General features: G+C 39.3%; 1 protein-coding gene across 5 annotated transcripts in view; it reads right to left on the minus strand.

Annotated features, from left to right (window-relative positions):
* Positions 1 to 26,546, minus strand: part of TSPAN5 (tetraspanin 5) — an 85,260-nt gene that overhangs the window by 21,494 nt on the left and 37,220 nt on the right. For 4 of the 5 annotated variants that reach the window (XR_008436905.1, XM_053976449.1, XM_053976451.1 and 1 more), the window contains exon 2: positions 5,241 to 5,291. The exons of the other annotated variant lie outside the window; for it this stretch is intronic. Coding sequence is in view for 3 of the 4 variants with exons in the window: in XM_053976449.1 (XP_053832424.1) it covers positions 5,241 to 5,291 (51 nt within the window). In the remaining variant the exon portion in view is untranslated. The remainder of the gene's footprint in view (positions 1 to 5,240; positions 5,292 to 26,546) is intronic. 5 annotated transcript variants of the gene reach the window in all.

Below are 26,546 nucleotides of genomic sequence, written 5' to 3' on the forward strand. Positions count from 1 at the left end.
TGCATCTTTAAAACTGAAATTTAAATGAAGTGTAATAGTGGATCCCCTCCTCTCTTCTCCAGTCCTATAAAATCCACACAGAACCCTGTCTTAGGGGCAAGATATAGGCTTTGGGTATCCTTCAACCTATAAGGTACATAGAATATGTGCAATTTCCTTGTTGGCAATAATTTTTGGAAGAACTGTGTAATAGAAATCTATGCACAACAATTATGGAGTGATTAGTGCATCACTCCTTCCTGATGTCAGCCACCCACTGGGACAATAAGAGAAGTGAGAATTTTTTCTTGAAAACAACTTTAGTTTTCACTTCAGGGCAAGGAGAGACAAGTTGGATCTAACAAATTGTGATTGTTTCCATACACAGAGTTTAGCTTGTCCAAGAACACCAAAGCTGACCTAAATCACCTGAGACAAGTAAAAGTCTATCTTAAAACTTCAGAACCAGATTTAGAGCTCCTGCTCAATAAAAATACGATGCTGGCACCCAGAGGTACCATAGTGGTACTCCAAACTGCACACAACTCGACTTCTGAGCTGAAGCAACTTATTGTTATGCTGATTTAACTGGAAAAGCTAAGAAGCCAAACTCATGCACACTGTCCACTTCTTCCATTTCTCCCTCTTCATTTCAGTCAACTTCATACACAAACTAAATTTAATCAACAAAATTTGAAAGATTTCTTCCCTACTTTAGTATCTCTTACTTTTTCTACCTCCTACTTAAGAGTTTACCCCAAAACCACAGTGCTTTCCTTCTAAAAAGTCCCTCTCCATGGACAATCTTAGAAGGTCTCAGAAGATCTAACAGCAATTCATCGCTTAGGCTCACTACTCTTGAGCATAAATCTCCTGCAGGTAGCCAGGAAGCTTATTTTCCCAAGCACCTGTTGGTATCACACCACAAACAGCCATAAGACTGCAATATCTAATACATACAACCAAGGAGGGAAATCGACATTTTGTACAAGTCTGGTTTATTTTTAAAGAGTCAACAGAAGACATGACTTGAAGTGGTTAAGAAAAACAATGAAATATAAACATTTTCCCCTGCTGCTGAGCAAAAGTGCTGTAGGTTGCTGAGGTTTTACATAGACTCTTTGTATGTTAACAATGTTTATGCCACTGTTGCAGGGAGGAGGGTGGAAATCGGCTGCTATGGATGAACTATTTAATGGTGCAAGCCCAAGCCTGGCATGCCTGAAAACACTGCGAGACTGTGACCTATACAGTGCCACCATGTATAGATAGCTTTATTCATCCCCAGAGTTTACTGCCCCCACCCCACCCCCAGCTCTCTTTCAGGTTCATGGCTCAGAATGCTAATTGCCCAGCTTTTGTCTAGGGCTGGCTCACTGGCTGTCAAGCCAATTCTATTGCCTACTTGACAAATGAGCTCTTTTGCCTCCCTGCAAAGGCCATAAGGAAGGCCACAAGACTAGATATTGTGCTTTTCTTTTTCACAAGAAAGTTTAAAGGGAAGAATTCAAGCCAACTTAGCAAAAAAAGAGAAACTAGGCACCAAGTCCACCAATCTGTCCCAAATTTGTTTTAACCAGCAGCCAATAAGACTCCCGTAAACTCTGGATTATTTTTTTACATCCTACAGTTTTAATGTGACCTGGAACACTATCTTTTTACCTTGAAAAGATTCTGTGAAGCAAAAAAAGTATATACAAAGTATATACAAGTTGATGGCCGGGCTATAAAAATCACACAGCTTGAACATAAAGCCACACAATTCAAAATAGAAGTTAATCAAAATCCTCCCCACCACTAAATGAAGTTTACAGTACTAGACCTGCAAAACCCCCTTACAAATTTACACATTACACAACAGCAGTGTCAAGTTCAAGTTTGATAAAGTCAAGTTCATTGGAACAGCAGCAAGTCTTCACAGAATGGCTGAAGTCATCTGGCCACCTAGCTCTGGCTGCATAGAACCATGTCCTGATTGCTTTGGAAAAATCTCTAAAGACAGAGACTGCATTCAAATCCTGTCCAGGCAAACTGTGCCAGCACCCAGTCATCCTCACATTATAAAAAAAAAAGGGCGCTCCCTGATGTTCAGGGGAAACACCACCTGTGTTTCATTTTGTGCCCATTGCCTTTGTCACTGAGCACCACTGAAAACAGCCTGGCTCCATTCTCTTTGTGTTCTTCCTTTAGGTGTTTCCATACATTAAGATTCCTCGAGCCTACTCTTCCCTGGACTAAACAGTCTTAGCTCTCTCAGCCTTCCCTGTAGGAGAGACGCTCCAGTACCTTAATCATCTACTCAGCCCTTTGCTGAATTCTATAGTATGTCAGCATCCATCTTGGACTGGAGAGCCCAGAACTGGCCTAGCTGTGGCCTCGGCCTCACCAGTGCTCAACTTGTTGGCAACATTCCTAGTACAGCCTAAGCCACACTCGCCTTCTTTGTCACAAGGACACAGTGCTGGCTCACAATTTGACTTTGTGTACCCCCGGTCCTTCTCTGACAAGCTGCTTTGTTGTTGTACAGTGTACCATTACACCAGCCCATAATGCCTAAGGGATATCCATCCTAGCCTTAGGCAAGCAGCAGCCTAGCTAGAGAAGTGCTGCTTTTCAGTTATGTTACAGATCTCTCAAGCCCCAGGCTTCACCTCCTTGGCTTGCATCTTCAACTCCTCACCAGCAGTATGAAAACTGTCTGGGATCTAACTGATCTGCCTCCCACTAAATAACAGAGGGCCCATGAATAGCTGGAATTTGAGCTTGCTGACAGCAGCTTTTGGCCACTGCCTGTCCTCTGAAGAGCTGAGTGCAATAAAAGACTCAAATTGGTTTGACACAAGTAAATCTTTTCATAGTTTTACCAAACTCAAATTTGTCTGTGCTCAAGAGCTCTGCAGTTCAGCTATACCTATACAGCATTTTGATTGTTAGAACCATGAACTGAAACACTCCATACTAAGCACTTCAGAATAAAACAGTTAAAGAAGCTGTGGAAACATGATCATTTTTCAAGAAAAAACCCATGTTTCAAACCAACAAACACTATTTTATTTTACTTGTTAATTTAGAAAAAAAAAAAAAACAACATGTTAAAAAGCCTGAGTTAATGCATATTAAACTGTGGTGGCTTTACTTGCTTGTCTTAAAACAACATGGTATTTTCTCCCACTTTCAGAATCTGATTTAAAATGGTTTAAGATGACTTGATAACAGATATCCAAATCTCACATAAAAACAAGAGCTTTGACTTCTGGCTATTAGCAATTATGAATTGAATGTATTTTCCCTAGGAAAGGGTGCATACTTTCCCACACAGAAAACATGTAAACCCTAACAAACCAGAACACCTTCTAGCTCTTAAGATGGGCATAGTTTAGACTTCAAATACTATAGTTGTTTTCCCTTTACCTGCTCATTCACTCTAAAGAGGAATCATTTGTGTTACCTACTGTAATGATACAAAAATGTTCAAATCTCTTCTGTAAAGCCACTCTCTGGAACTTAGACACAGGTACAAGTTCTGAGAGTATGTTGAGTATTTTACATCTTTGCTGAATAAAAAAAGTCACAGCACCTCCTATCTGAGATATCCAACATCAGCATCATATGGCATGTAAATATACATACACACCCATATAGGTGTACATAGTGTGCAGTAATTAATATCCCATTACTGTTTGTGATGATCTCCTTCCAAAGCACACACACAGAGCAATTAGAATATAAGTTAACAACTTAAAATTTGTCCTGAATTTTGTAGAGGCAAAACTCCAGAGCTTCCAAACCTGTTATTTGTTCTGTTGCAAGCACCAGTTATTTTGCCTTAAATGAAGATCAATTATAACTTACTCAGTGTTTTCCATTAAAAGAACAAAAACTTATTAGGTAACTGAATAACACAGCATTGTTAACAGTTTTATTATTTTTAAACTTTTAAACAAAGAAGAAAAGGCTTTCATTTCAAATGAAGGCCTTTCATTTCAGCTGTTGTCTTTTAGCAAGCCAAACTCTTCATCCAGTAACCCAAGACATTTGTAAATCATGCCTTGACATTTTAACTTCTTCCCAACTTCTGCAGCAAGCAAACTGAAAATTAGGCTCTGGTTCAGAAATGTTTTCTCCTTCCCTGCCCACTCACCTCCCGCACACAAGTACTTCCCGTTTCAAAGCTGATTTTAGAGTCTTGCAACAAAGGGTGTTCTAGTGGCCAGTTTCATTTGCACAAGAAAAAACAACAGCTATTCTGCCTCAGGTTTGCATTGGTTTTCAGGACTCATCTTGATTTTCAGTTTTTTGGGTTTGTTTTTTTAAGAGGAACAGCAATTAACATGCTGCTTTAAGGTAAAGCCTAGTTGGGTATTTTTCAGGAAGCTGCCTTCTAAGACATGTAGGCTCCCATTCCATTCCTGGGGACACACTGCCCATACTGCTCCAGCAGAGTGTTGTCTGAGCTGCAGTCAGTGTGCAAGGATTGAAATGATTAGTTTATGGGCAAGTGTCAGCCACCATTTCTTGCCAAGGTATTCTTGGGAAAGATTGCAACCATGTTCCTGTAAGCAATCCAAGCTAAGGTTTTTATCTGACAGAGAGGCTCGATTTTGATCCTGAAGTGTAGCAGTCAGAGGCCCTGCAAGGCCTCCATGGCGGTCACTAGCCTAAGATAAGAAATGCAGAGTCATGATGAGTGGAACAGAGCTACTCCTCTTCCACACATCAGACCCCTGTTATCTCTCTGTAAGGCTATAGGTCGTATGCTCCTCGACCTCAGCCATAGGACAAATCCTGATCCCTCAACAGCCTATATAAACCCATACCATTGCCCAGTTCAGTGGAAGAGCTGTCACTGGAACCCTTTGCAGAAGCTGCCAATAAAGACATCTCCGCAGAACTCCACACAGCCTTCACCTCTCTCCTTCCCTGCGTCTGCTGAGGCACTTTGCGACCACAGAGCTGAAGTCACGAAGAGCTGAAATCACGAAGAGCTGAAATCATGAAGAGCTGAAATCACTCCAGAAGTGCTCACAAGGTAGCCAGCAGCTCGGAGCTAGCCGGAGGGCCCAGGCAGGCTGCGCCTCATCAGCACAGCGCTATCCGGGACACCTACAGCGGCTGCTGCCCCAGGGGCCAGACGGACCCCCAGGGAACACCAAGCCGCAATACTGAAGAAACAGTGTCTGAACACAAAATATTACTGTTTCAACATTTCATCAGAAAGAGATAAAGAGGAAAAAGAAAGTTTGGTGCTATGTTCAACTTACCTTTTCATTCCATGCCCACAATCCAATCCCAAGAAATGCTATGCCAAGGAACTAAAGGAAAATGAAAAAAAAAGAGCAGGAATTAGAAATTTGTGGTGGTTTTTGTCTGTTGTTTTTTTAAATATATATATTGACTCATCCTCTGTTGGATAACAATTTTATCAGGACTGAGGGGCGCTCAGTGAGAGTTTTACAATATGTATCTTGCTTATTTTACAATTCAAGTACTTTCAGTTGAAGAATTTAAAACTTGCACAACTCAGGGACATCCCACATAGGAACAGTAGGTGCAATAGGTGTCACTTTATCAGTACTGAGCAAGCAACGTTCTTTTTGGGTTTGTAAGACTCAAAGCAAACTACACAGTCAAACAAAACTTTTGTTTACTATTTTACTATTGCATCACCACTGCCTGCACAAAGCAATTACCCTCTGAGCACTCTCACAGTGAGAAAGTGATTTTAAAAAAATTCTAAATACATATTTATTATCAGTTTTGGCAATGCTGTCCATATAAAATAACCCACAATTTCTGAGGGAAAAAAAATAATAATACTGGTCTGAAAGACTAAGAATTTTTAAAAGTCCTGCAGCTAATATTTGATAACTTTTCTGATACTGACTGTTTCATAAGGGAAGTTCAATTTCCTTTCTCATCCAAAGGATTCAACAGCACCATACTCAAGAGATAGTCTTTCTTCCATGATGAAAAAGGGAACACCATCTTTGATTTTGTTACATCTGTGTTGTCCATTCCACTGAATAATTTAAAACGCACCATTTCCCTCCAAATCTAAAGGGATTCCATACAAAAGCTACACTAATGATCAGTGAAACAAGCAAAATAGGCAGAATAAGCACTCCATTTCCCAACATCATTAGTGTCTATTTGGCACAATACAGTAAAGTAAATGTTTAAGTCCATCTGTCCAACTTGCATATCTTATTTTACAAGTGCCAACTAAAAAGAAAACTATTTTCACTGTAGTTTAAGGGCATGCAATAGAATGTTGCTCAAACATAAAAATTATTTTCTTTGTCATTTCTCCACACTGCAGTGTACAGACTTATTTTGGCACATAAATACCCTTTCTCTTAAGATCTGTGTAAACAGTGAAGAATCCTAATGATTTCTCTTTTGCAAACAGAACAAAAGTGTTTTTCTTTTGAAAAGTGGGAGGAGGCAGGAATATAAACTTTAAAACCTTTCCCAGAAGTGATTTCAACAGTTTCAAACAAAGACTCCTTCCTTAAATGCACTTTTATTGAAGGGGCAATTTTAGCTCTGTATGACAAGGATATCTGTAACTCATTATCAAGCAGAATACACTCACTACAATGCCCTGAAGTTCCCAAACACCCTTTGCATTTCTGTAACTTTCTCCTCCAAGTGTGCTGTGCCAGCTACCCAAAGGACCATGCATACTGGGAATGAAACTTTTCCTTTTTGACTTGAAGAGTCATGACTGTAAATTTGAACAATACTAGAAGTCAGCATTCTTCAAAGGAAACTGTTGCAGGCTTGGCTGCATTTTAACAAAAGATAAATGGAATTTTTTCTTAGATGGAAAGCAGGACTGCTGGTCAAGAAAGTCTTATTTCAATAGCCTTAATTATTTATAAAGTACAAGATGTGGATTTGAGAAAGTCAGCCTTTTCTAATACACCACAAAAAAGCTAAAAAAAGGTCATCTTACCTGTATCAAAACTGCTTTTTTTATGGTTATAAAGCTTGCCAAAAGATTGTGTGTAATCTTCCTGACTGCAGTGATTATTTGAAACTTGAGATAAAGCTGTTCAAGTGTCCAAATCTCTCTCAGTCAAATGCAGTTTTTTTCTTTGCAGTAACAGGCTCCTTTCCTTCTTTCTTACACAGCCAAATGCACCACAGCTGAAGGAAGGGGGCGGGGGTAGTTCTATATTATAAAAATCCGTAAGTTACATTTGGAAGTGGCAAATTGTTATTTGTAAAGGGGCACAAAACATTATGTTTTGTGAACAGGTTAATATGGTTTTGAACAGAACAAGCATGGAAAACTAGAATGGAAGTATTTGATCAGTGCATATGAATGTAACTTTACAGTCATACGTATCAGCTGCAGGTCTGACCCAGCTTCACTGACTTTATATAAATTTAATCCAGTCAGGTGTCCTGATCCTTCACCAGAACTTGAGACTTAAGCATAAGATTACCTCATGAGTTGCAAAAGGTGACTTAGAGTAAACTACACAGGTCTCAAGCCAGGCTGAGCTCATCCCTGTTTACAGACTGGGCAATCAGACCATACTGTGCTAAACTGAAGCACCTAAAAAACAAGATGCTCTAGCTTCTGTCAAGAAAAAAACAGAAAACTCAGTTCTCAGAGTTTTTAAAAGGATAAGAGAATTACATGCTGCTCTGTCCTCTCCATATCCTAACTCAGAAATGCTTTTTTGAGCAGATGAAGAACAATGAGCAAGATCCATTAGGAGAAAAAATATTCAGAATGGAATCATAAACTCTATCACAGGATGCTGTGGAAATCAAAAGCTTAAGGGCATTCAGAAAAAAAAATAGGTAATTAACAGATAGTCCATAGCTATTGAAATGTGATTCTGATGCAGCTTCTGGCTCAAAGTTTTTACACTGACACTCACTGGGAGACTGAAATCAGGAAAAGATTGCTCGCATGCATGTATTGTTGGTTAAATGCCTCTTGCCTTGCAGAAACTTTACTTGCTGTACTTGAGGCAAAATACAGAGGTAGGCAGACCACTCACCTAAGCCCCTGCAGTCACGCCCTAGGAAAGGCCCACCTTGGCATACACACAGCCTGCTATGGGGAGAAAGCACATAGGAATGCTCTCTGTAACCCACACTGGCAGAAAACAGATGTTCATGAGAAGCCTTACACCTCTCACCAGGATTAACTTCGGATTTTCTTGACAATTATGAAAGATAGTCCTGCATAGCCTAAAATTATTTGGAAGTAATTCCAATGAGCAATTAAAAGGTGGAAGTTTACCTCAGTATCAACAAATCATTTTACAGAGAAAAAGCCTCAATTCTCTACAGACATCTAATAATACCATCTGGCCTAACTATATATGGTCACTGCTGCAGAGCATGTCAAATCTTGATTTCCTTTTTTTCTTTCCTTTTTTATACAATAGTTTTCAGGGGAATATTAAAGTATTTCTCTGGAGCATTAGCCTTACAAAAAACACTTGCATAGCAGTATTTTCCCAGCCCCAAGTTTTCTATTCACAAACAAACCCCAAATGTTTTCATATTTCTTTTCTATAAAGACTTCATGTATTTAAAAGTAGAAGGTGTAGCAGTACTTGCACTGTAAGTGTGCTTGTGAAACTTACATGCTGTTTTCCGAAGTGAATTGACCAGCATTTCAAACTATACATATTTTATTCTCAGTCTTGCCTGCCTGGAGGAAAATTATTCTTTTTTTTGGTAAGGATGCAGCATCACAGAGCACAGCACTGCATTTAAAGGCTATTGGGGCAAACACTAACAAAAAAGGCCAGAACACCTTTGAGAGGCACTTAACCATAGAGTGACCAGCCATTACTGAACATAGGGAATTTTTCATTTCAGCTGACATCCTTAAATAACTTGGCACCAGTTTTCAACTAAAAGGACGACAGCAGCAGGCCAAGCAGTAAGAGGTTGGTTAACGTGCCACATGCATAAACCAATATACATTCAAGTGTGGTTACATTAAACATTTGTTGCATAAACAGAGGTGGAAGTCTTGTGCAGGCACCTCATTTCACCTTCCTTGTGACAACACAAACACAGCAGCCGAAGCCTGCCAAAGCTGTCAGAGTTCAGAACCAGAGCTTTCTGGCTAGAGCTTTTCTGGTTTGTTGGAGTGGGGGGGCCTGGGGGGGTGTTTAAGTCCTGTATTTTGGCAGTGTGAAAAACTCCCACTTGCCTTTCCCTTTGAGGTGCCACAAGAACTTTGTGCATGGTGTTAGCATGGAGAGTACCAGGATTCCTACGGGCACTCCAGTGTTCCTCTATGCTGTAGGTCATTCACTGAGCAAGACTTCCTGCAGTGATTCAAGCAGCACAGCACAGAACACAAGGTACAAGTATTTTACCAACAACACAGCAGTGATCAGGACAACATGAAGTATAGCATTTCACACCTGAAATACAGTCAGGAAAACACACGGCTCCTGAGCTTTGTACATATATAAAGCAGTGCTGACAAGTTCCTAATTGAACTCCAAAACCCCAAATGGACAATTTTTCCCAAAGAACTTCCTCTGCAGCAGTCTGTGCTCAGACTCACTCAAAATTACTTTAGCTGCAATACTCACTGCTTCTTTAAAGTACTTTATGCTAAATAAGTCCTTTTACTTTTTAAGTCGGGGCAAAAAATGAGCTTAATGTACATGTCAGTTTTTGTCTGTGTCAAAAAAGGATTTAGTTGCTGGTTTTATCACTTGTATGCTTTTAAGTAGCTCTGACAGAGAGAAAGCACCGAAGTAGAAATCAAAGTTTCACATAGTTTTCTTCTCTTGTTCATGCCACTGATGTGCACTCTGCTTAAAATATGCCACTTAGCATTCTCTCAAGCAGAACAGATAGAACATCCTCGCAACTCTACAGCTTTCACCTGGACCAGTATCACATGGAAGGGAAGTACCAGGAGTCTGCTCTTATTTCTTTTTCCATATGCCCCAGTTTCAATGACTTTTCCATTCTCCACATAAATGGTTAAAGCATTTTATTTTCACATGGCTAAAAAAGTGTGCTGATGAAAGGAGAGGCAAACTGCTCAAAGCACACCTGTACATTCACATATCTATGCTAATGCTTACAAAGAATGCTTTCTTCTAAAGCCCATTTCTTGTTTGCCTTGAGATTAGCAGCAAGAAAACTCCATGTACTACAGTCAGTGAATGAAGGTGCTGATGAAGATGCTGCATAGGTGACTAATTACCATTTTAGTTCATGGCGACATTCAGACATAGAATACAAGATGTCAAATCTATTTCCATTTTATGTGCAGTCTCTAAAAAACATTATACTATATTTCACAGGTAAGTGTCTTGATAAAATCTTTTCCTTCCCGACACAAAACCCACACACGTGGAATTAAAAAAAAAGATTTCGCAGTTTCCACACATTTTTCTCAGCTAAATCAGAGACTTGACTGATTTTTATAGAATTATCCAAAGGAGAAAAACAGACCTGAGAACACAATGGGAAAAGCTGCCTGCAAAGATCCTTTGCACAATGTTTTCTAATGAAAAATTAAGCACACATGATGACAATTTTCAGAGCAAGACACTATGGCTGTTAATGTATGTTTTGTTTTCACCAGTATGGGGTTTTCCGCATTGTCTGACAAGAAAGCAAGATATATATACTCCCCCCATTGCAGAGTCAATTGCCATCAGTTTCTGTCTTTTCCAGCTCTTGAATTGTAAAAGCAAGTCATCTGCTTTCTGTTACTGTTGCTCTACGTATTTATTTTATTGCTTTCTGGTGGTGCAATTATATGTACTGCCAATCAGGTTGAAGCAAGAGTCCCTTAAGACTAAAGTCCCTTTCCTCTTGTCCATAGAACTCAATATTCTGGAAAACACAAAAAGAAGAATGAATTATGCCCTATTTCCCCTGCTCCAACTTTTGAACAACTCCTCTCAAGCCTAGACAAAATAAATTTAACTCTTTTCAAATGCATACTGAGACTCTTCAAACTCAGGTCCTGATGCCTAAAGAAAATACTTCATTTGGAGCAGATTTATTTTAAAGAATAAAAAACTTTAACATACCAGTCTCTTTGTAAAATTCTTCAATAAAAGCTTTTGGGAGTTTAACATTTTCGTTTCTGTGAGATCTAGCTCATTTCCTAAAACTAGTACCTTTTTCCCCCCAAACAAAAATCAAATATCATTAAGGTAAATATCTCACCACTGCCACACAGAAACATTCAAAAAGCCTAGAGCTGAAATAATGAGACATCTCCATTCACAGTCACTTTGGTACACTCATCTCACATCGATCCCATCCTTTCTCTTCTTTCTGCTCTCTACTGGAATTTATTTCATCACACTCTCTCTCTTTGGGCTCTCCTTGAGCCCAAAAGACTTTGCAGAAAGACTGAGAAATTCTGCTGTACACACCTTTCCAAAGATCTCTTCCCTGCCTTTGCTTCTGAACTACACTACATGCTACATGTCCTTCTGCTTTTCCTATCCAGCCTTGTCCTCAACAATACCAGCCCATCTCTAGCTCAGTCCTCACCACTGCAACATCCATGACTGAAGTCATTTGCTATTTGCAAAACTTTCCAAAAATATGTAAGTGGTACTGTAGCAGCATAAATAAACAGTATGGGCTTAAAATACAAACACACACAGTAGAAAAGTGTAAAATAAAATAAGAAAATTGGGAAAAAACCCTAAACCTGAATTTGGCATCCTCTATCATTACACTCATCATTTATCTTAGGCAGGTTGACAATGCAAAGTCTTCTCATTCTGGCATACAAGTCAGTTATAAGAAGAGGTATAAGGGCAAAGAAAGCATCTTTTGCTTCAAGCCAGGGTGAAGGAAAAAGGTCTGGAAGGAGAACTGCAAATGGGTCATTTTCCAGGTTTGTTTTGCTGCCAAGGGTTAGCAGCTTCCAGCCCCTGAGGGCAGCTAGGCCTCTTCTGTCTGTCTTCTTCCTGCTGCTGTGCCAATTTCATTCATCCCAAACTCCTCGACCTGAGCTTCAGACTATTTAGGTGCATCTCCACCATGAGTCTTCACATTCTTTTTCTGAAGCCGCTGTTCCACTAGAATTTTGAAAAATAGCAACACACCCATAAAAAAACAGAATACATTCATTCTCATTAGGAAACTGATACACAAGTGCTCACTTATTCCAGTTGCAAGCAGTAAAGTTGTAACATCTACTTCAGGCATTTGATACAGCAAACAGAAATAATCTGAGCTAGTCTTTTTCCCTAGTAACAAATGGGCAATTACTTCGCCTGCCCAATTGATTGAACAGCTGAGAACATCAAGAGTGCAGAGCCAGGAAACACAAACAGGTTGGCTTGTCAACGCAGCAGGATACTCTGAATACTCAGCATTTCCTTTTGGGAAAGCAGTCTCAGCTCCTAGCTGTGCTTGTAGGCTGCAGAGAGGGAGTACCAGAATCTTCTATCTCAGCTACACAAGCTGCCACATCCCAGGTTCTTTCATAGGAGATTGTTTCTCAGAGATTTCATTGGAGATTCAAGTGTCAGAGATTCATTCTCTTCGCTTTGCAGAGAAGCAAACACGTGTGGAGGATGAGGGAGGAATGAGAAGACTGAAGCAGTCTGGACAGAGGCAAGTGAACACCAGCAGCTTTACAGAAAAACTTAAGGCAAACAATTTAACTTTGTTCTCTTTCTATTAAAAAAAAAAAAAAAAAAAAGAAAAAAACAACCAGCACAGAAAAGAGTGAGCATCAAGCAAATGGTGAACACACCCCCAAAATGCAAATACACACAGAACTTGTCCTAGCAACTTTCTCAATAGCTTTATTGCCTCTTCCCTCTACCAAACGCTCATTCCTTTTTCTCTTTCTGGAGTCTTCTACAATAAGATGTTCAAAACCATTTAGAAAGAAACTGGTACCACATTTATGAAGAAATCATAGCTTGAAAAGGTAGGACAGGAGTCAATGCAATTTAATAACATGCCAAAAACCAAAGTCAGGTGCCCAAAATCCTGGCCCTGCTGGTATAGCTTATCACACTTCTTACCTGACTCAGAGTTACAAATTCCCTAATGGCAAATGCCCAAATGTATGGGATATGTTAATACATGAAATAAATCACCTTACACCAAGTGTGGGGTGATGCAGGAGAGGAGGAGACACCAGAAGGGCTGTGGTAGGTTTATCAAGAGTTGACAGCCTATCAACACTTCACTTTACAAAGGTGCACCAAGATGTACAAAGGCCAACAGTACTTTGTCAACATAAGCAAAAGCAGAACCTCAAAAGCCACACCCATGCACAACTTCATTTTTCAGAGATGTAGGGGGGAAAAAAGTAAAGCCAAATGCTAAATAGGCAGGTATCGAAATTATTTTCTAATACCCATGCACAATTGCTATCAGCAATTTGTGAACACACAAAGCCAAATTACAAGACACATATTGCATAAATACTGACCAAAATTCTTCATCGCTTTGCACTTTGTAGTCATTGCAAGAGAGGGAAATGTCTCAAACAGAGAAGTATTTTTAGCCAATATCAAGATTTCCTGTGTGTTATACTAACTGCCCAGAACTAAAAAATGCAGATTATGTATTAGAAATGGTTCTATGAACCTCTGAGTGCAGCTTCCAGAGACACTAGATGTCTGCTGAGCAGAGCTTTGAAAAATTCTTTTCCAGAAGGTAATTCAGCTCTGCATTTTATCTTGCCATATGTTGCTTCTTACTAATTCTAGAGGTTACTGTACCTAGATTAAACAAGACTATTCACCAAATCAAGCTATATTTTAAATTATGTTGACATTAATCCATGCTTTAGTATCTATATTTATACTATAGCTTTCTGATTTCCAACAAAAGTAAAATATTCAGGGATTGACATCAATTTGTCCTTTCTGCAACAGCACACTTCGCAAGGGCAAAGTAAACAAAACTGTGATTTGAATTTCTTTTCAAACACAAGCCACACAGAACAAACAACTGGCGGCAACAAATAGTCACAGTGCCGTTTACCTGAGAGGTTTGTTCCTAGGCGAAAGTTCCACAGTTTGGCAGTAGAAAAAAGGGGGGGGGAAAGGTAGCTATAAACCAGCTGCTTATCTAAATGAAACAGACTGCTGACCCTTTGTCTGGTTTGCAGACAGCACCAAAAGCACCTCTATTATTTGTCATTCTCAAATGAGGTGTTGGGGGCTTGACTAAACATGCAAACAAAATCCTCTTCACTTCTGTTAAGATGCCCCTTCAGATCACAACTGTTTAACAGCCTGGGGTGGCTTTGCTGCCAACACCTTTGCTGGACTCGTGCTGAGGATACAAATACAACGCTATCACTGCAATTTAAATTGAGGGTTAAACTTGCTTTAAGAATAAATGCATTGAAAAAACAGAACTACACTGGAAGATTTCCAGTTCACTATGACAGAGCCTACTTTTCTCATATAATTTCAGCTTAGCCAACAGTATGAGCAGTATCACCTACATCATATAAAATGCTCATTTGCTTGCAAGTGCAAACTTTTATTCCCAATTTTATTGCCACATTATTTCCATCAACTATAGTTCCTGATGAATCCACCAGCTTACTTACTGTTTGCACAAACACTAATAGCTGATTCTTCCACCAATACCTAGCAGTAAAACAGGACTCTAAAGGACTAGAAAACATCTTTAAGGGATCTGGAAACTGTAGTACATGCAGATGGCTCCCTAAGAGAAAAGCTATAAAAAGCAAGTGTCTAAGACCCTTGTGCTGCAGAGCTGTGCACTTGCAGTCAGTCAGTCTTTGCCTACCACTTTTTCAAAACAACACCCCAACAAAAAAAAATCCCCAATAACTGTGCACAAAGGACTGGATTCAGTTTGACTTCACGCACTCACCCATCACTTCAAGTTAGTCCAGCAATTGCTACTCCACATAGGAAAAGCTTCTTTCTCTCTTTCTGCTCAGCCCCAGAAGGGTTTCAAGGCACCAGGTATATGAGCAACACAAAGCAGCCGTTTAATTATAAAAATTAAATTAATGCTAGGTAAGTTTCTGTGCCCAGCTGGACATTGTTATAAAAGTGAATAAAAGCGCTTATTTTTTACTATTGAGTGTCAACAGTAAAACTCATTTAAAAACTTCAGCTGTTCCCCATGGAACAATCATCCTGCACAGGATCTCAAAAGGGACATCTTCAATCCATACTCTCAACTCCAGCCTTCCAGGCTAAACCCACTACACTCGGCTTGATCAGTTGGAAGATAACACGATTTTCTAGAGTACTGCCTTTAAGAATCCCACTGAATCTTATTGGAATAGTGATGCTTTGGGCACGTTACACAATAGCAATGTGTTAGGGCATGCAGACCTCTATCACACTGAGGTGCTCAGAAAGCCTCCTGACCACCCCTGATAGAAGACTTCTCAGCACCAATAAAACAGTCAAGGATAGAAAGAGATCAAGGAATGTATGTTCTGACAAACCTGTGATAGAAATCAGGGCAAAAGCACCAGCCAGGACATTTCTTCAACTTTGCTTAAAAGGCTTCATGTTCTAAAGAAGTACAACTCCACACTACAGATAATTAGCTAACAGATAATTCTAATTATGCTCCAAAGAAGGTGTATCTCAGCTGCTAACTGGTGAAAGTTAATTCCTGTTAAAAACACCAATGACAAGAGGGTACCCTGGTAGAGGAAGGGTAAAAACTTGAGTGTAAAGGAGAACATGCACAGCATCAAACTGCTAAACCAATCCTGACAACTCTCTACCTACACTGCAACTTCAATCTATGCTAGAAGAGAAAAGAAACATTTTGCAACACAAAAGTGCAAGCACAACACTACAGAGAAAAACAACTAATTTGGATTTTCCCTTATCTGAAAAAGAATGCTTAAGTTTCACCCAAAGTTAATAGTGTCAGAATTTCACTTTTCAAACTTTTCAGTCACTAACAGACAAACAGAAGCAACAGGAAAGGATCCAGCTTGAAAGCCATGTTTTCCCAGAGAAGCATTTGGAAAGGAAACTGCTCTTAAGATAGCTTCTCCTGGTTTTCAGCCTTGCTTTTGTTTAAGAGCAAGTATATTTGGAGCTGATTCTAAATTTAAGAAGTAAATGCAAACAGAACAAAATAAAGTTTGACTGAGCATGAAAAAACAATATCAAACACATTTTTTCTGTTTTTCAATAATTCTATTTACTGATCCTCTTTGAAGCAACTATTTGTATATTGACAAACATGCCCAGGAAAGTCCAGAAAGCTCTGCCTAACTTCTCTTCCTTTCAAAAAAGCCTAAAAAATTTCCTCACTAACCTGTGCTGTTGTTCATCGCTACAAGGACATTAGAAACTTTTCAAAGCATTAATTGTTTTCCTTTAACTGTATTTGCATACTTTTAGATATTTCTTTGAGCTGAAACATCAGGAAACAGAAAGAGATCTTTAAATCTGGTCCTTCCCTGCTGCACAAACACTGCAATTAACCCTGCACTGGGCTACCCAGAGACAAGGTAGGTCTTCAACAACACACAGCTGTAACAGCTGTAACTATGACTGTGGAGCTATCAGCAAGAATCCTTTCCAGCTACTCACATCCTTTCCCTCACATAGTGAAAAAAGGTGACCACAAACAAATTGGAACAGCAGAAGGGCAGAACATATGGGACATACAGATGGAATGAAATCTAACAATCTAAACACAGTGTCATATACTTACAGATTAAGAAAATAACTGCTATAAGCTGAAAATTTATTCACTGGAAACACAACAGAAGACAGCCTTGAAATTACATGCATCAATCTGTGAGCTAGCAAGCTGATGGAATACAGAAAGATAAAATACTTGACATTTAATACAACATTCTCAGAAAGAATGTAACTGCTTTCTAAAGATTTCCCTCACTTCCACTATCTCTGCAAAAATGTAAAATGGCCAGCACTACCCATACAGCTGTAGTTTGCTACATGTTTGTGGGCTTTTCTTTCAGGTGTCACATTGCCACTGGCAGTGCCCAGCTGTAGGAGTTAAAGCATATGAGTTACAACTCCCATAGGAGACCCCAATAACACTCACCAATGAAACTGGGTTCTCAAGAATTTTGTAAATGGACCTGTAACACTTCGTAAGTGGCTGGGCATGTCAGTATAAAACCGCACCTTCATTAACTACATTTCAACCTAAACAATGCTAGGGAGACAAGGCAGCCCAGAGAGTGTAGACTTAAATGCAAGCCCACAAACAGAAGCATACAAGATTACAGCCCCGAACTCCTTAGAGTGACAGGGTTTTTTTATTAAGGAACATGTCTTCCAACAGCTCCATCTCTGACTGCTGAACTCCTGGTCTCTCTAGTAAATCATCAGGCTTGTGTCACACAGACAGCAAGTAAGAGGGTTTTCTAGGATCAGGCCTGTAATTGCTTTACTCCAAAGTCTCATTCATTCAACCACCCACGATTAGCCCTTCCAACCTGCCCTGAAAGCACAATACACTGTTTCCAGAGTGGGGTGGGGTTCCTCAGTTCGTCCCATTAAATGTGTCTGCATAAAATCACCACCTAATTTCATGACATTTGGTACAGCGCTGACCCCTATTCACACGGAAGGCATGAAAGGAGCCCAGTGTACTGGAACTGCGTTCCCGGCACGGCCGCGCTCTTCTGGCTGCCCTCACATGACCTCTGCTTGGTTTCTGTCACTACCAAACGGGCAGAGCACAAACAAGTGCAGGGTGGCGTGTCACATCCTCTCTCTCGATGCACCAAATCGAGCAATTAGACTCTACAGCAGGCACCCTCAGGGCATTGAAAAGAGCGAGCAAGGGAAACAGAGTGTGTGAAGACTGAGACACCACGGACTGCTTTTTGTCTCTCCTTCACTTAATCCGGTAATTAGCACTACCAGCTTTTGCCTCAAGCAGAGCAAAAGGATAAACCCTGTATGAGTTGAAATTATATGTCCCAAATTAACCAACGGGGTTGCTGCCCTGTCTGCCATTACAGTCAATATATATGATTTTTATGTAAAATGCAGGATAACAAATCCATCCATAGTTTGCTACACTGTCAGTGTGGTCTATCACCGACTTGCTTGGAGCTCCTACTCCTGCCTCTCCTACACAATTCCTACAAGATACGGATGTTTGAGGCTGTGCTACAGGAACTTACCAGCCCCAATTTGTAACATGTACAAGCCCCTGCACTCTCAACCAACATAATCACATTTCTGCACAAAGAGCTTCTCATCAGCCATTAGACCGTGTGGAGGCTGGAGCTGCAAAAGAAGCAGCAGGAGAAAGCCCACACTCCACAGCCTTCCAGTGACTAAGAGAGATTAGATTTGGCTGCTGGCTGAGCTGTCTGTCCCCATAAGACACTGCATCTATTATCTATCTAAAGGCATGAAACACAGATAATTTTTTTTTTAAGGTTTGAAAAAATTACACTGTTTTAGTTCTTCAGGCAAAAGATGCACAACAATCAGGATGTACAAGCATACCAAACTGTGGCACAATTCCCTCTAGTTTCCCTTCTGACTTTAACATAGCCAAGAACTACTAGAAGCTTTTGAAAATTCTCTCCATAATAATTGCTAATGTCCACAGTGCCTAACTTAAGAGAAACAATTTATTACCATTAACTTGTTAAAACTGAGAAGTGGACCAAAAAAGCATAATGAGAAACCAGTAAACTCTCCTTAATTCTATTGACATTAGTTCACATCACAGAATTAGAAGGCCAAAAATAGTACCACTGTCTTTGAAGCCACCTGCTCCATCTCCTCTTAAAATGTATTTTTATTTTAGAAAGAAAAAATTTAATGAGTGTCCACCAGCTTTACCAGATTTTCTGTTCCTTAAAATTGCATGCAATCAATTTTACAAATGAAATTGTTTTACCTCTTCATTTGAGAATAGCTACCTGTATTTTTGTATTGTCCCACAGTTTATTTTTTTAAATAGTTATCCCCCTTCCAAAATTAGGGCATCTTATAGATCACAGATTCCCTGGAGAAAATAAAAAGAGGTTCCACAAACACAGATTCCATTCTTTTCATCAATTGAAGGATTCCCTCAATTCTTGGCTCCCAGTAAATATGAAATAACTTAATCCAGTTTGAATCCTAAGATATTCATACATGCTTATAAAAAACACCCATTTCTTTCTCAACAGATCTCACTAATCAGTGTAACACAAAACGATCCTTCCTATTTCTGCCACATGAATCAGCAACAAATGGGAGCAAAACCAAAGACCCTAAGCTGCCTGATACTGTGTCCTATGCACAGGAGTCTTTTTTGGCTACTTCCCGTATATTTCTATGCAGCCTTCCCATAAGCCCAGAGTGAAAAGACTGGAGGTTTGTACCAAAGTGAGGAGACAACCACTCTGTGAGTCAATCTCCACTGACAGAAGCAGTGCAATTAAGAGCTCAGCTTAAGCTCTTATACTTTCTACTTAATTCACTCTTCCAAATCCCATCACCAAGGGCTTTCTGAGGAATCCAGCCACCCCAGGACTCCAGGCGCACACAAGGAAGGCAGTAAGACAGCTGATAAAATCACCCCAAATACACGTACATAGTATACTGGCCCCAGGCAAGCATTTAGAGCTTTGGACAGAAGATCTCTGCCATGATGCATGGTCTTGTAGGGTAATGAGAGATACTATTAAATGCAAAATCAGAACTTTGATACATTTTTATAATAAAAAAAAAAATTCATATTAATCAGAATATTTTTCTGGCTTCAAAAGGCAAAATATGATCAGACACTAACAAAAATACTACCTGGATCTCAGATTCTTCTACCCTTCCCATTTTTCCTTTCTTGAGTTTAGACTGTGTGGCTCTGAGTCCTTCCTAATAATTGTTCTGCAGTTAATATTACAAATTGAGATTTTTATTCCTTTGTTCAATTATGCTGAAAATTGCCTGTGTGAAGAAATCCCCTTGGAATTACACCAAAACTCCTGCTATTCTTAGCATGTACAATGCACAGTATGGTGACCTGCATTGTAAGCATCCAGGTAAGTCTTAATTTGCAAAAATCCTCACTTCATAAGGAATATTAACATACCACCCTGCCATAGCTTGCAAAACAAAACAAAAATTTAATAAAGAAACCCTGAAAAACACAATATCTGTTTGTAAAAGCTGAGGAGGTGAGCTGTGCTCAATGATCTGCCTGGAGTCCTGCATGACATCTGCCAGTCCCAAAGCAGTATCTTGGCTGTGCTTCATTTTCAGAGATGGTGCACTTCAGTAGTCTTGAGTAAGTAATCAATGCAGCACAGTCCACTCCATTATTTAGAAATATTTTTAAATGCATCCTTACATGAAAATTTTCACTTTAGATTTTTTAACCTGAATGTGCACCTTAGAAACTTCTTTGATTCACTGTAAAAAGATAACAATCCAGTAACACTGACATCTTATCAAAGGTGATATAATCTAACCAGTAGTCCTTCATCTAACTCTGTTATGCCTTCACAAAAAAGCACTGAGGAACACCTTCTAACTAAAATGTATCATTTTTATCAGTCAAATTGTAGACAGACACCTATTTTTAATACTTTTGCGTAAGGCCATTGCTACTGATTTTGCATAGGAAAAAAACTCCTTATGGAAGTAAAATTTCTTTCACCCCAAGAGTTGTCATCACCTGTATTCTTCTACTGCAAAAGAGCTGCCAAAAAATGTTTATACAGAAACAACCTCATGTCCCTATCACCTCTCCATTTACACAAGAGCAAGAGCTTTGCTAGAAGCATGTGTATGAACAGCAGTTTTTACACAAGACATCTGATCTACTTTTCAGTGAGTCCTCTTTGAACAAGCCACGTGTCCTACAGCACAGATAAATGCATTTCCATTGACTTTTCCCACCAATTGCTCAATTCCACTCCACAAAAGCAAAGCTGCAACTTCAACAATAAGAAGGATCAAGAAGTGTTTATTCAATTAGCAAGGGGAATTCTCCACTCAATTATTACTGAGTGAATATTATATATTCTTACATCAAATTACAAAAAATAGGGCATACTTCAGTGAAACTGTATAATATGTTTTTAAAAATCAGAAAGTGATTGAGAGCAATAAATTGAGATTGATATCTGCAGCACAGATAAAGAAAAGAGAAACCAGCTCTAAGTTAGGGCAAAGACCTCTTTAACTTTTATTTTAGAAGTCAAAGTCACCTAACGAGTGCAGTATTTCTCCTCAGAAATCTAACAGCTAATATTTAATATATATTTCATTTTATATCATTGTTTTTATTATATCACTGAAATTGGTAACTCTGACAAGCCTTTTTACAAACTGTCAATTAAGATCCTGGTAAAACTTATATGAAAGACAAAACCACTAAGACAAAGAGTACAGCATCTAATTGATCTGTTTGGCCGAATGAAGAACTAAAAGCAAGCCTTTTTTTGTAGCCCCATGTTCAATTTAACATTTAGAATGCTTTATGCAATATCCAAAACTTTTATCTATTTAATTTGTAATGCTTTTCATTATTAAAATTTGATCTGTCTACAAATTCAGTTAACTGGGGATTAGGCCAATTAACTGTAAATCTATTTCCCTCCAAAATAAGAGTAATACAGGCAGTAGAATTGCAGCAAGTCTAAACAATATGAGAAGAATGTACTTCCAGCTATTATCAATTTCTTGTGTACATCCATAGTAAGAGAATTTATTTAGCACAAAGGAGCATTGTCAGTTCTGTTAGGCTTACTCACTTTACATGGTCAATTACAGACACCCAGGACTAAGGCTGCAGCTTGTTTTTGAGAACTGTTTTTCTCAAACACTAGTTTTAATTTGCACTGTGGTATGAAACACAGAAAAGGCCAACTGTATAAGGACAAGAGGCTGCAGTGGAAATTCCAGGGGAGCTAAAGTAACTGTGGCCATCTGTACTTGCATTCTGCACCAAAGGTACTGCACTTCACACAGAACCCAGGAGCTCCTTCCAGCTCTGGTGTGCTTATCACAACCTACCTTGGGCCCAGAGCACTGAGCTTGGGGCAGGGGAGACCACACAGCTGTTTTTAGAGAAGGGCTCTTTAATATCTCTGGTTTAGCTCCCACACCTTTAACTGGGAGAGGGCTGACAAGCAAAATGCATTTTGTCTTGGTGTATAGAGGAAGATTTCTCTGTTTCCTGTTGAAGACCATCTAATACCTTACACAGAGAGAGTGCTAATCAGTTTTACACGTGCAAAGACACCGGGAGTTAAATGGCAACTTCTGTATTTATACTGTACATGAAAAAAGCATGCGAGTTTACTACCACAAAACAAACAAATGCCTAAAACTACACTCATGCTGCTTAAATCCTCATTATGCTGAAGGAACTTGAAATAACTTCGGAAGACAAAATCACCAAAAATAGGATTACAACACAACATATGGAAACTGTTGTATGCTTAGCAAAATTGAACATTAGCAGCAGTGCAATGTTACAGTTGCTGATAAAAAGCCTTGGGCCTGAACTACAAGGCTCTTTACCTTTCACTAACCTTACAATAAAAACTACTTCAAAAACATATATAGACCTTTCTTCTTTTTTAGCAGTAGGAACTGGAATGGGGACCTTTTATTAGCAATTCCTAAGGTCATGAACTTTTATTTACATATCAGACTGTTTGCCATGTATTGTCAATAATCTGCTGATTAAAGGTCTCCCAAGTCCCACAGACACGATAGACCATGACAGCTTAATGACCTGCTTATTATAATCTGGTGTAAGATACTTCTAGAAATTAACATTTTCTCATTCCAAAATAATCTTGGAAGACCTTGAGAATGAAGAAGCTTAGAAACAAGAGTGAGAGACCTGAAGCTATAAATCAGACAATGAACTGAAAGAAGAGATGACAGCAGCACCACCAGAGTTAATGAGCAGCTTGACCTGCAGTACACATGTTACAAGTTGATTATCAGGAGTGCCTGGGAAGTGGTTGCCCACAGTGAGCAGGGGCTGACCCAGCAATGAGACAGCAGCTACAGCACCCGAGTTCTCACCATGGTTTTGCCACTGACCTGCAGCAAGACCCTACACAGGTCACGTCCCTTCCATGCCTCAGTTTTCCCTATCATCTTTTGTCTTGTCCAAATAGACTGAATTCTTCAGGACAAGGCCTGCCTCAAAGCTGGTGATTGAGTACAATGCCATCCCTGTTGTAGAAGCAAAAAACCTCAGTAGTTTCTCAGGCTCAGGAAGGGTAAAGTGTTGATGAAACATTGGTTTCTCATTGTTCAGTTAAATGGGACTGAATCTGGGGGATTGTGACAGATTATTGCTGGTTCACTTCCACTTTAACATACTGAACACACAAAGAACACAGCATGTGAAAAAACATTTAGCAAAGGTTTCGTTTTAGCAATACTGACAACGCTCACTGGTTTTGGCCATACACTGTTACAGTGGGTTACAAATCCACTATTTGATAGATTTAAAGTCTAAAGAAAGGGAAGGTAGGGAAAAGGGAGATAAATGTAGGTGTAAAGGAATGGCTCTATGGACATTTGATAAAAGTATCTAGGAAAATCCCAGAAGAGACAAAACAGAAATGCAGACAGGCCTTTTCTAGAGGCCTGCCCTAAATGCCAGTAGAAAAGAAATGTAAGAGCAGCTTTATCAATCATTCAGAAAGTTCTGACAAACTTTCATCAGCACCAGGATATTAAAGGCTGTTTTGGTACCCTTTAGTCACAGCAGGCAGCTATACTTTAAAAGATGCAATTACCTTGTGTGACAAAACCATACTTTTTTTTTCCATTAAAAGCCTGAAGAGTCAAAGAAGGAAGAAAGGGAAAATAAAGCAAAGAACATAAAAAGCAGGATAGAAGGGGTCCATGTGACTTGTGCTGTCTAGTTCATTTTCTCCTTGCCTGTCCTAATTAAAGTGCATTCGGGATCAACATAATTAAGTCTAATAATGCCACAGAGGATACTAAGAGAGCAAGGGCACTAAGCTTGTTTGCTACAAGCTGCATGTCCCTGCCCTTGCCAGAACAATATGAAGTGCTGACCAGATTGAAACCTGTTCCTTTGATATTTTTTGCCACTCTAGGACATCAAAAATACAATTCAGGAAATACCAAGCTAGTAATGGCCAAATCACAGATGGACCCCAGGCAAGTCAATGAAAAGATACAAACAAAAACATGAAAACAAAAGAAAAGGAAACAAAAATTGTGATAACATTTCTCTCTGTGGCAGTACTAGCTACCTCCTATTTTGTCTGTTCCAAAATTCTTCATCTGTTCTGCATATCCACCCAGCTCTCAGAAGAGGAGAAATTCCCCTGTGAAACAAGGCAGATATCTTCCATTTCATTTGCACTGCAGATTGCATTCATTGCATTAGATTTTAAAAACAAACAGAAATCCTAAGAAACAAGAACAGAAACTTGTTCCAACATGCCTGTAGGCAACAACCAGCTTTAATCAGCTCCTCCAGAGAAACAAAAAAATCCAAACCCCACATAATAACCATCCCATGTGCTGAAACATGACATAAGTTTACTGTTCAGTGACAAAATGTTCATTCTTTAATGTTCCCTGACCGTGTTATTAGCAATAAAGACTGCAAAACAGATCTATCTAGTTTTCCATATGAATTACCAACTTTAAGCAACTACTACTAATTAAATGTAACTTCAACTGAATACTAGCTGTGCAGTCCCAAAGATATTTAAAGAATAATTTCAAATTAGAATGTTGAAGGCTGAGTTGCTTTTGCTTATTTTTTTGTTTTTGTTGGGATAGGGTTTTTTTGTTTGATTTAGTAAGAAAAAAGTAAATTACACTTACAAATAGCAGGATTTCTAGGAGATTCATGTTTTTGTCCAAAATGTTAACTCTGTTCATTCAAACACTTATTTCTTCCCACAGACTGTCAGCAATGACAAGACAAACTAAACTCTCCATCAAAACTGGCAGAGTAGTCAAAGCGAATGAGCAGCTGTGCAGCGCTGAGTTGGTGGCTGAGGTTAAACCACAACAGCGTATCAGAGACACAAAATAACACGGAATTCTTAAAAGCTTGGAAGCTTCACAAGGTAGCATCTCCTTAAACCACAGAACAAGTTCAAGTGTTTTACCACACTCTTGCAAAAGTTCTTCCTTACCAAAGTTCTTCTGTGCTCTTCCTTACATCTAATTCAAATCGACCCTCTTCAGTTTGAAAATGTTACCCTTTGTTCTATCACAACAGGAGCTCCTAAAATGTTTGTTCCTCTAGGCCCTCTTTAGGTATTGGAAGGTGCTGGAAGGTCTCCCCACAGTCCGCCCCTTCCCCTGGCTGAGCAGTTCTCAGACTGTCTGCACAGGAGCTCCATTCCTCTGATCCACATTCATGGCCTCCTCTGGACTTGCTCCAACAGTTCTATGTCCATCCTTCCTTCCTTCCTGGGGTCCTGAGGACCCCAGACCTGGATGCAGTACTCAGGTGGAGTCTCATGAGAGCATCCTTTAAAATATTTTTAGGAATCAATGGCAAAAGGACTTCAAGCTGCTGTTGCTGCTTTACAGTTTACAGAATGAAAACACAGGTTCCTGCTTTGTCATGTTTGCCAAGACAAACTTCTGCCAAGCCCGGCTCCACTTGGAAAAGCAACTGAGTAACCATTAACTCAGATATTTACTGATTTCCAAAATTAATAATGACTCTGAAGCAAATCAAATAATGAATGGAAGTTTCTTTTCCTCCGTTCAGAGAAGGAAAAACAACTACCAAAAAAAAAAAAAAAAAAAAAAAAATAGGCTGGCAGTTGTCTCTGTAATCTTTAGAAAATACAACCTGACAAATGGTGTCCCTGCCCATGGCAAGGGGGGCGGAACTAGATGATCTTTAAGGTCCCTTCCAACACAAACCATTCTGTGATTCTGTGTTGGGAAGACTATTATTATTTCATGCCACAAGACTGCACTTCCCCCTCTGCACTTCAAGTGCTCTTAATGACACCCACTGTATTTAGATCAAAAATGTTTCCCAGGGGACACTGACACTGCAGCTATGCATTGTGCTGTTTAATTTATTTTGATTAATGTCAACGTACAAAGTAAAAACCTTATTTTAACAGCAATATCCACCCACAAGTTCTCTGATGCCTGTTTTGGGCCCCATTACCTTCAACAAGACTAACTAGTCTTGAGTATTTTGAGGGAATTTGAAATAAAAGGTTCTTGTTATCAAATTTGGGTAAATAGTCCTAGTGAGTTTACAAGGACACGACAGTGAGAATGGGGAGAACAGGCTGAGTAAGCAAATAATTACCAATATGTCCCTACCAAAATGGAAAGACATGACAAGAAATTTCAAGGTACCTATCCTCTATCATTCAATATTTTTCTTACCAACAGGATAAAAGAAAACAGCACATTTAATAGGTCTTCCTATAGCAGTCAGAATGAGACCTCATGTTTATTTTAACCAAGTCCAGAGATCTAGACAGAATGAAACCATCCATTCAGCAGAGGCAACACACAAGGAGCTACTCAAAAGCTGACACAGCCAAGTGCAGAAGTGCAGTGCAGAGAGCAGTGTGTGTCAGGTCCTCACAGAAAAGAATCTAATACAGGATTATTCAAATC

The sequence above is a fragment of the Vidua macroura genome, chromosome 4, assembly GCF_024509145.1.
Source record: "Vidua macroura isolate BioBank_ID:100142 chromosome 4, ASM2450914v1, whole genome shotgun sequence".
Classification (NCBI taxonomy): Eukaryota; Metazoa; Chordata; class Aves; order Passeriformes; family Viduidae; genus Vidua; species Vidua macroura.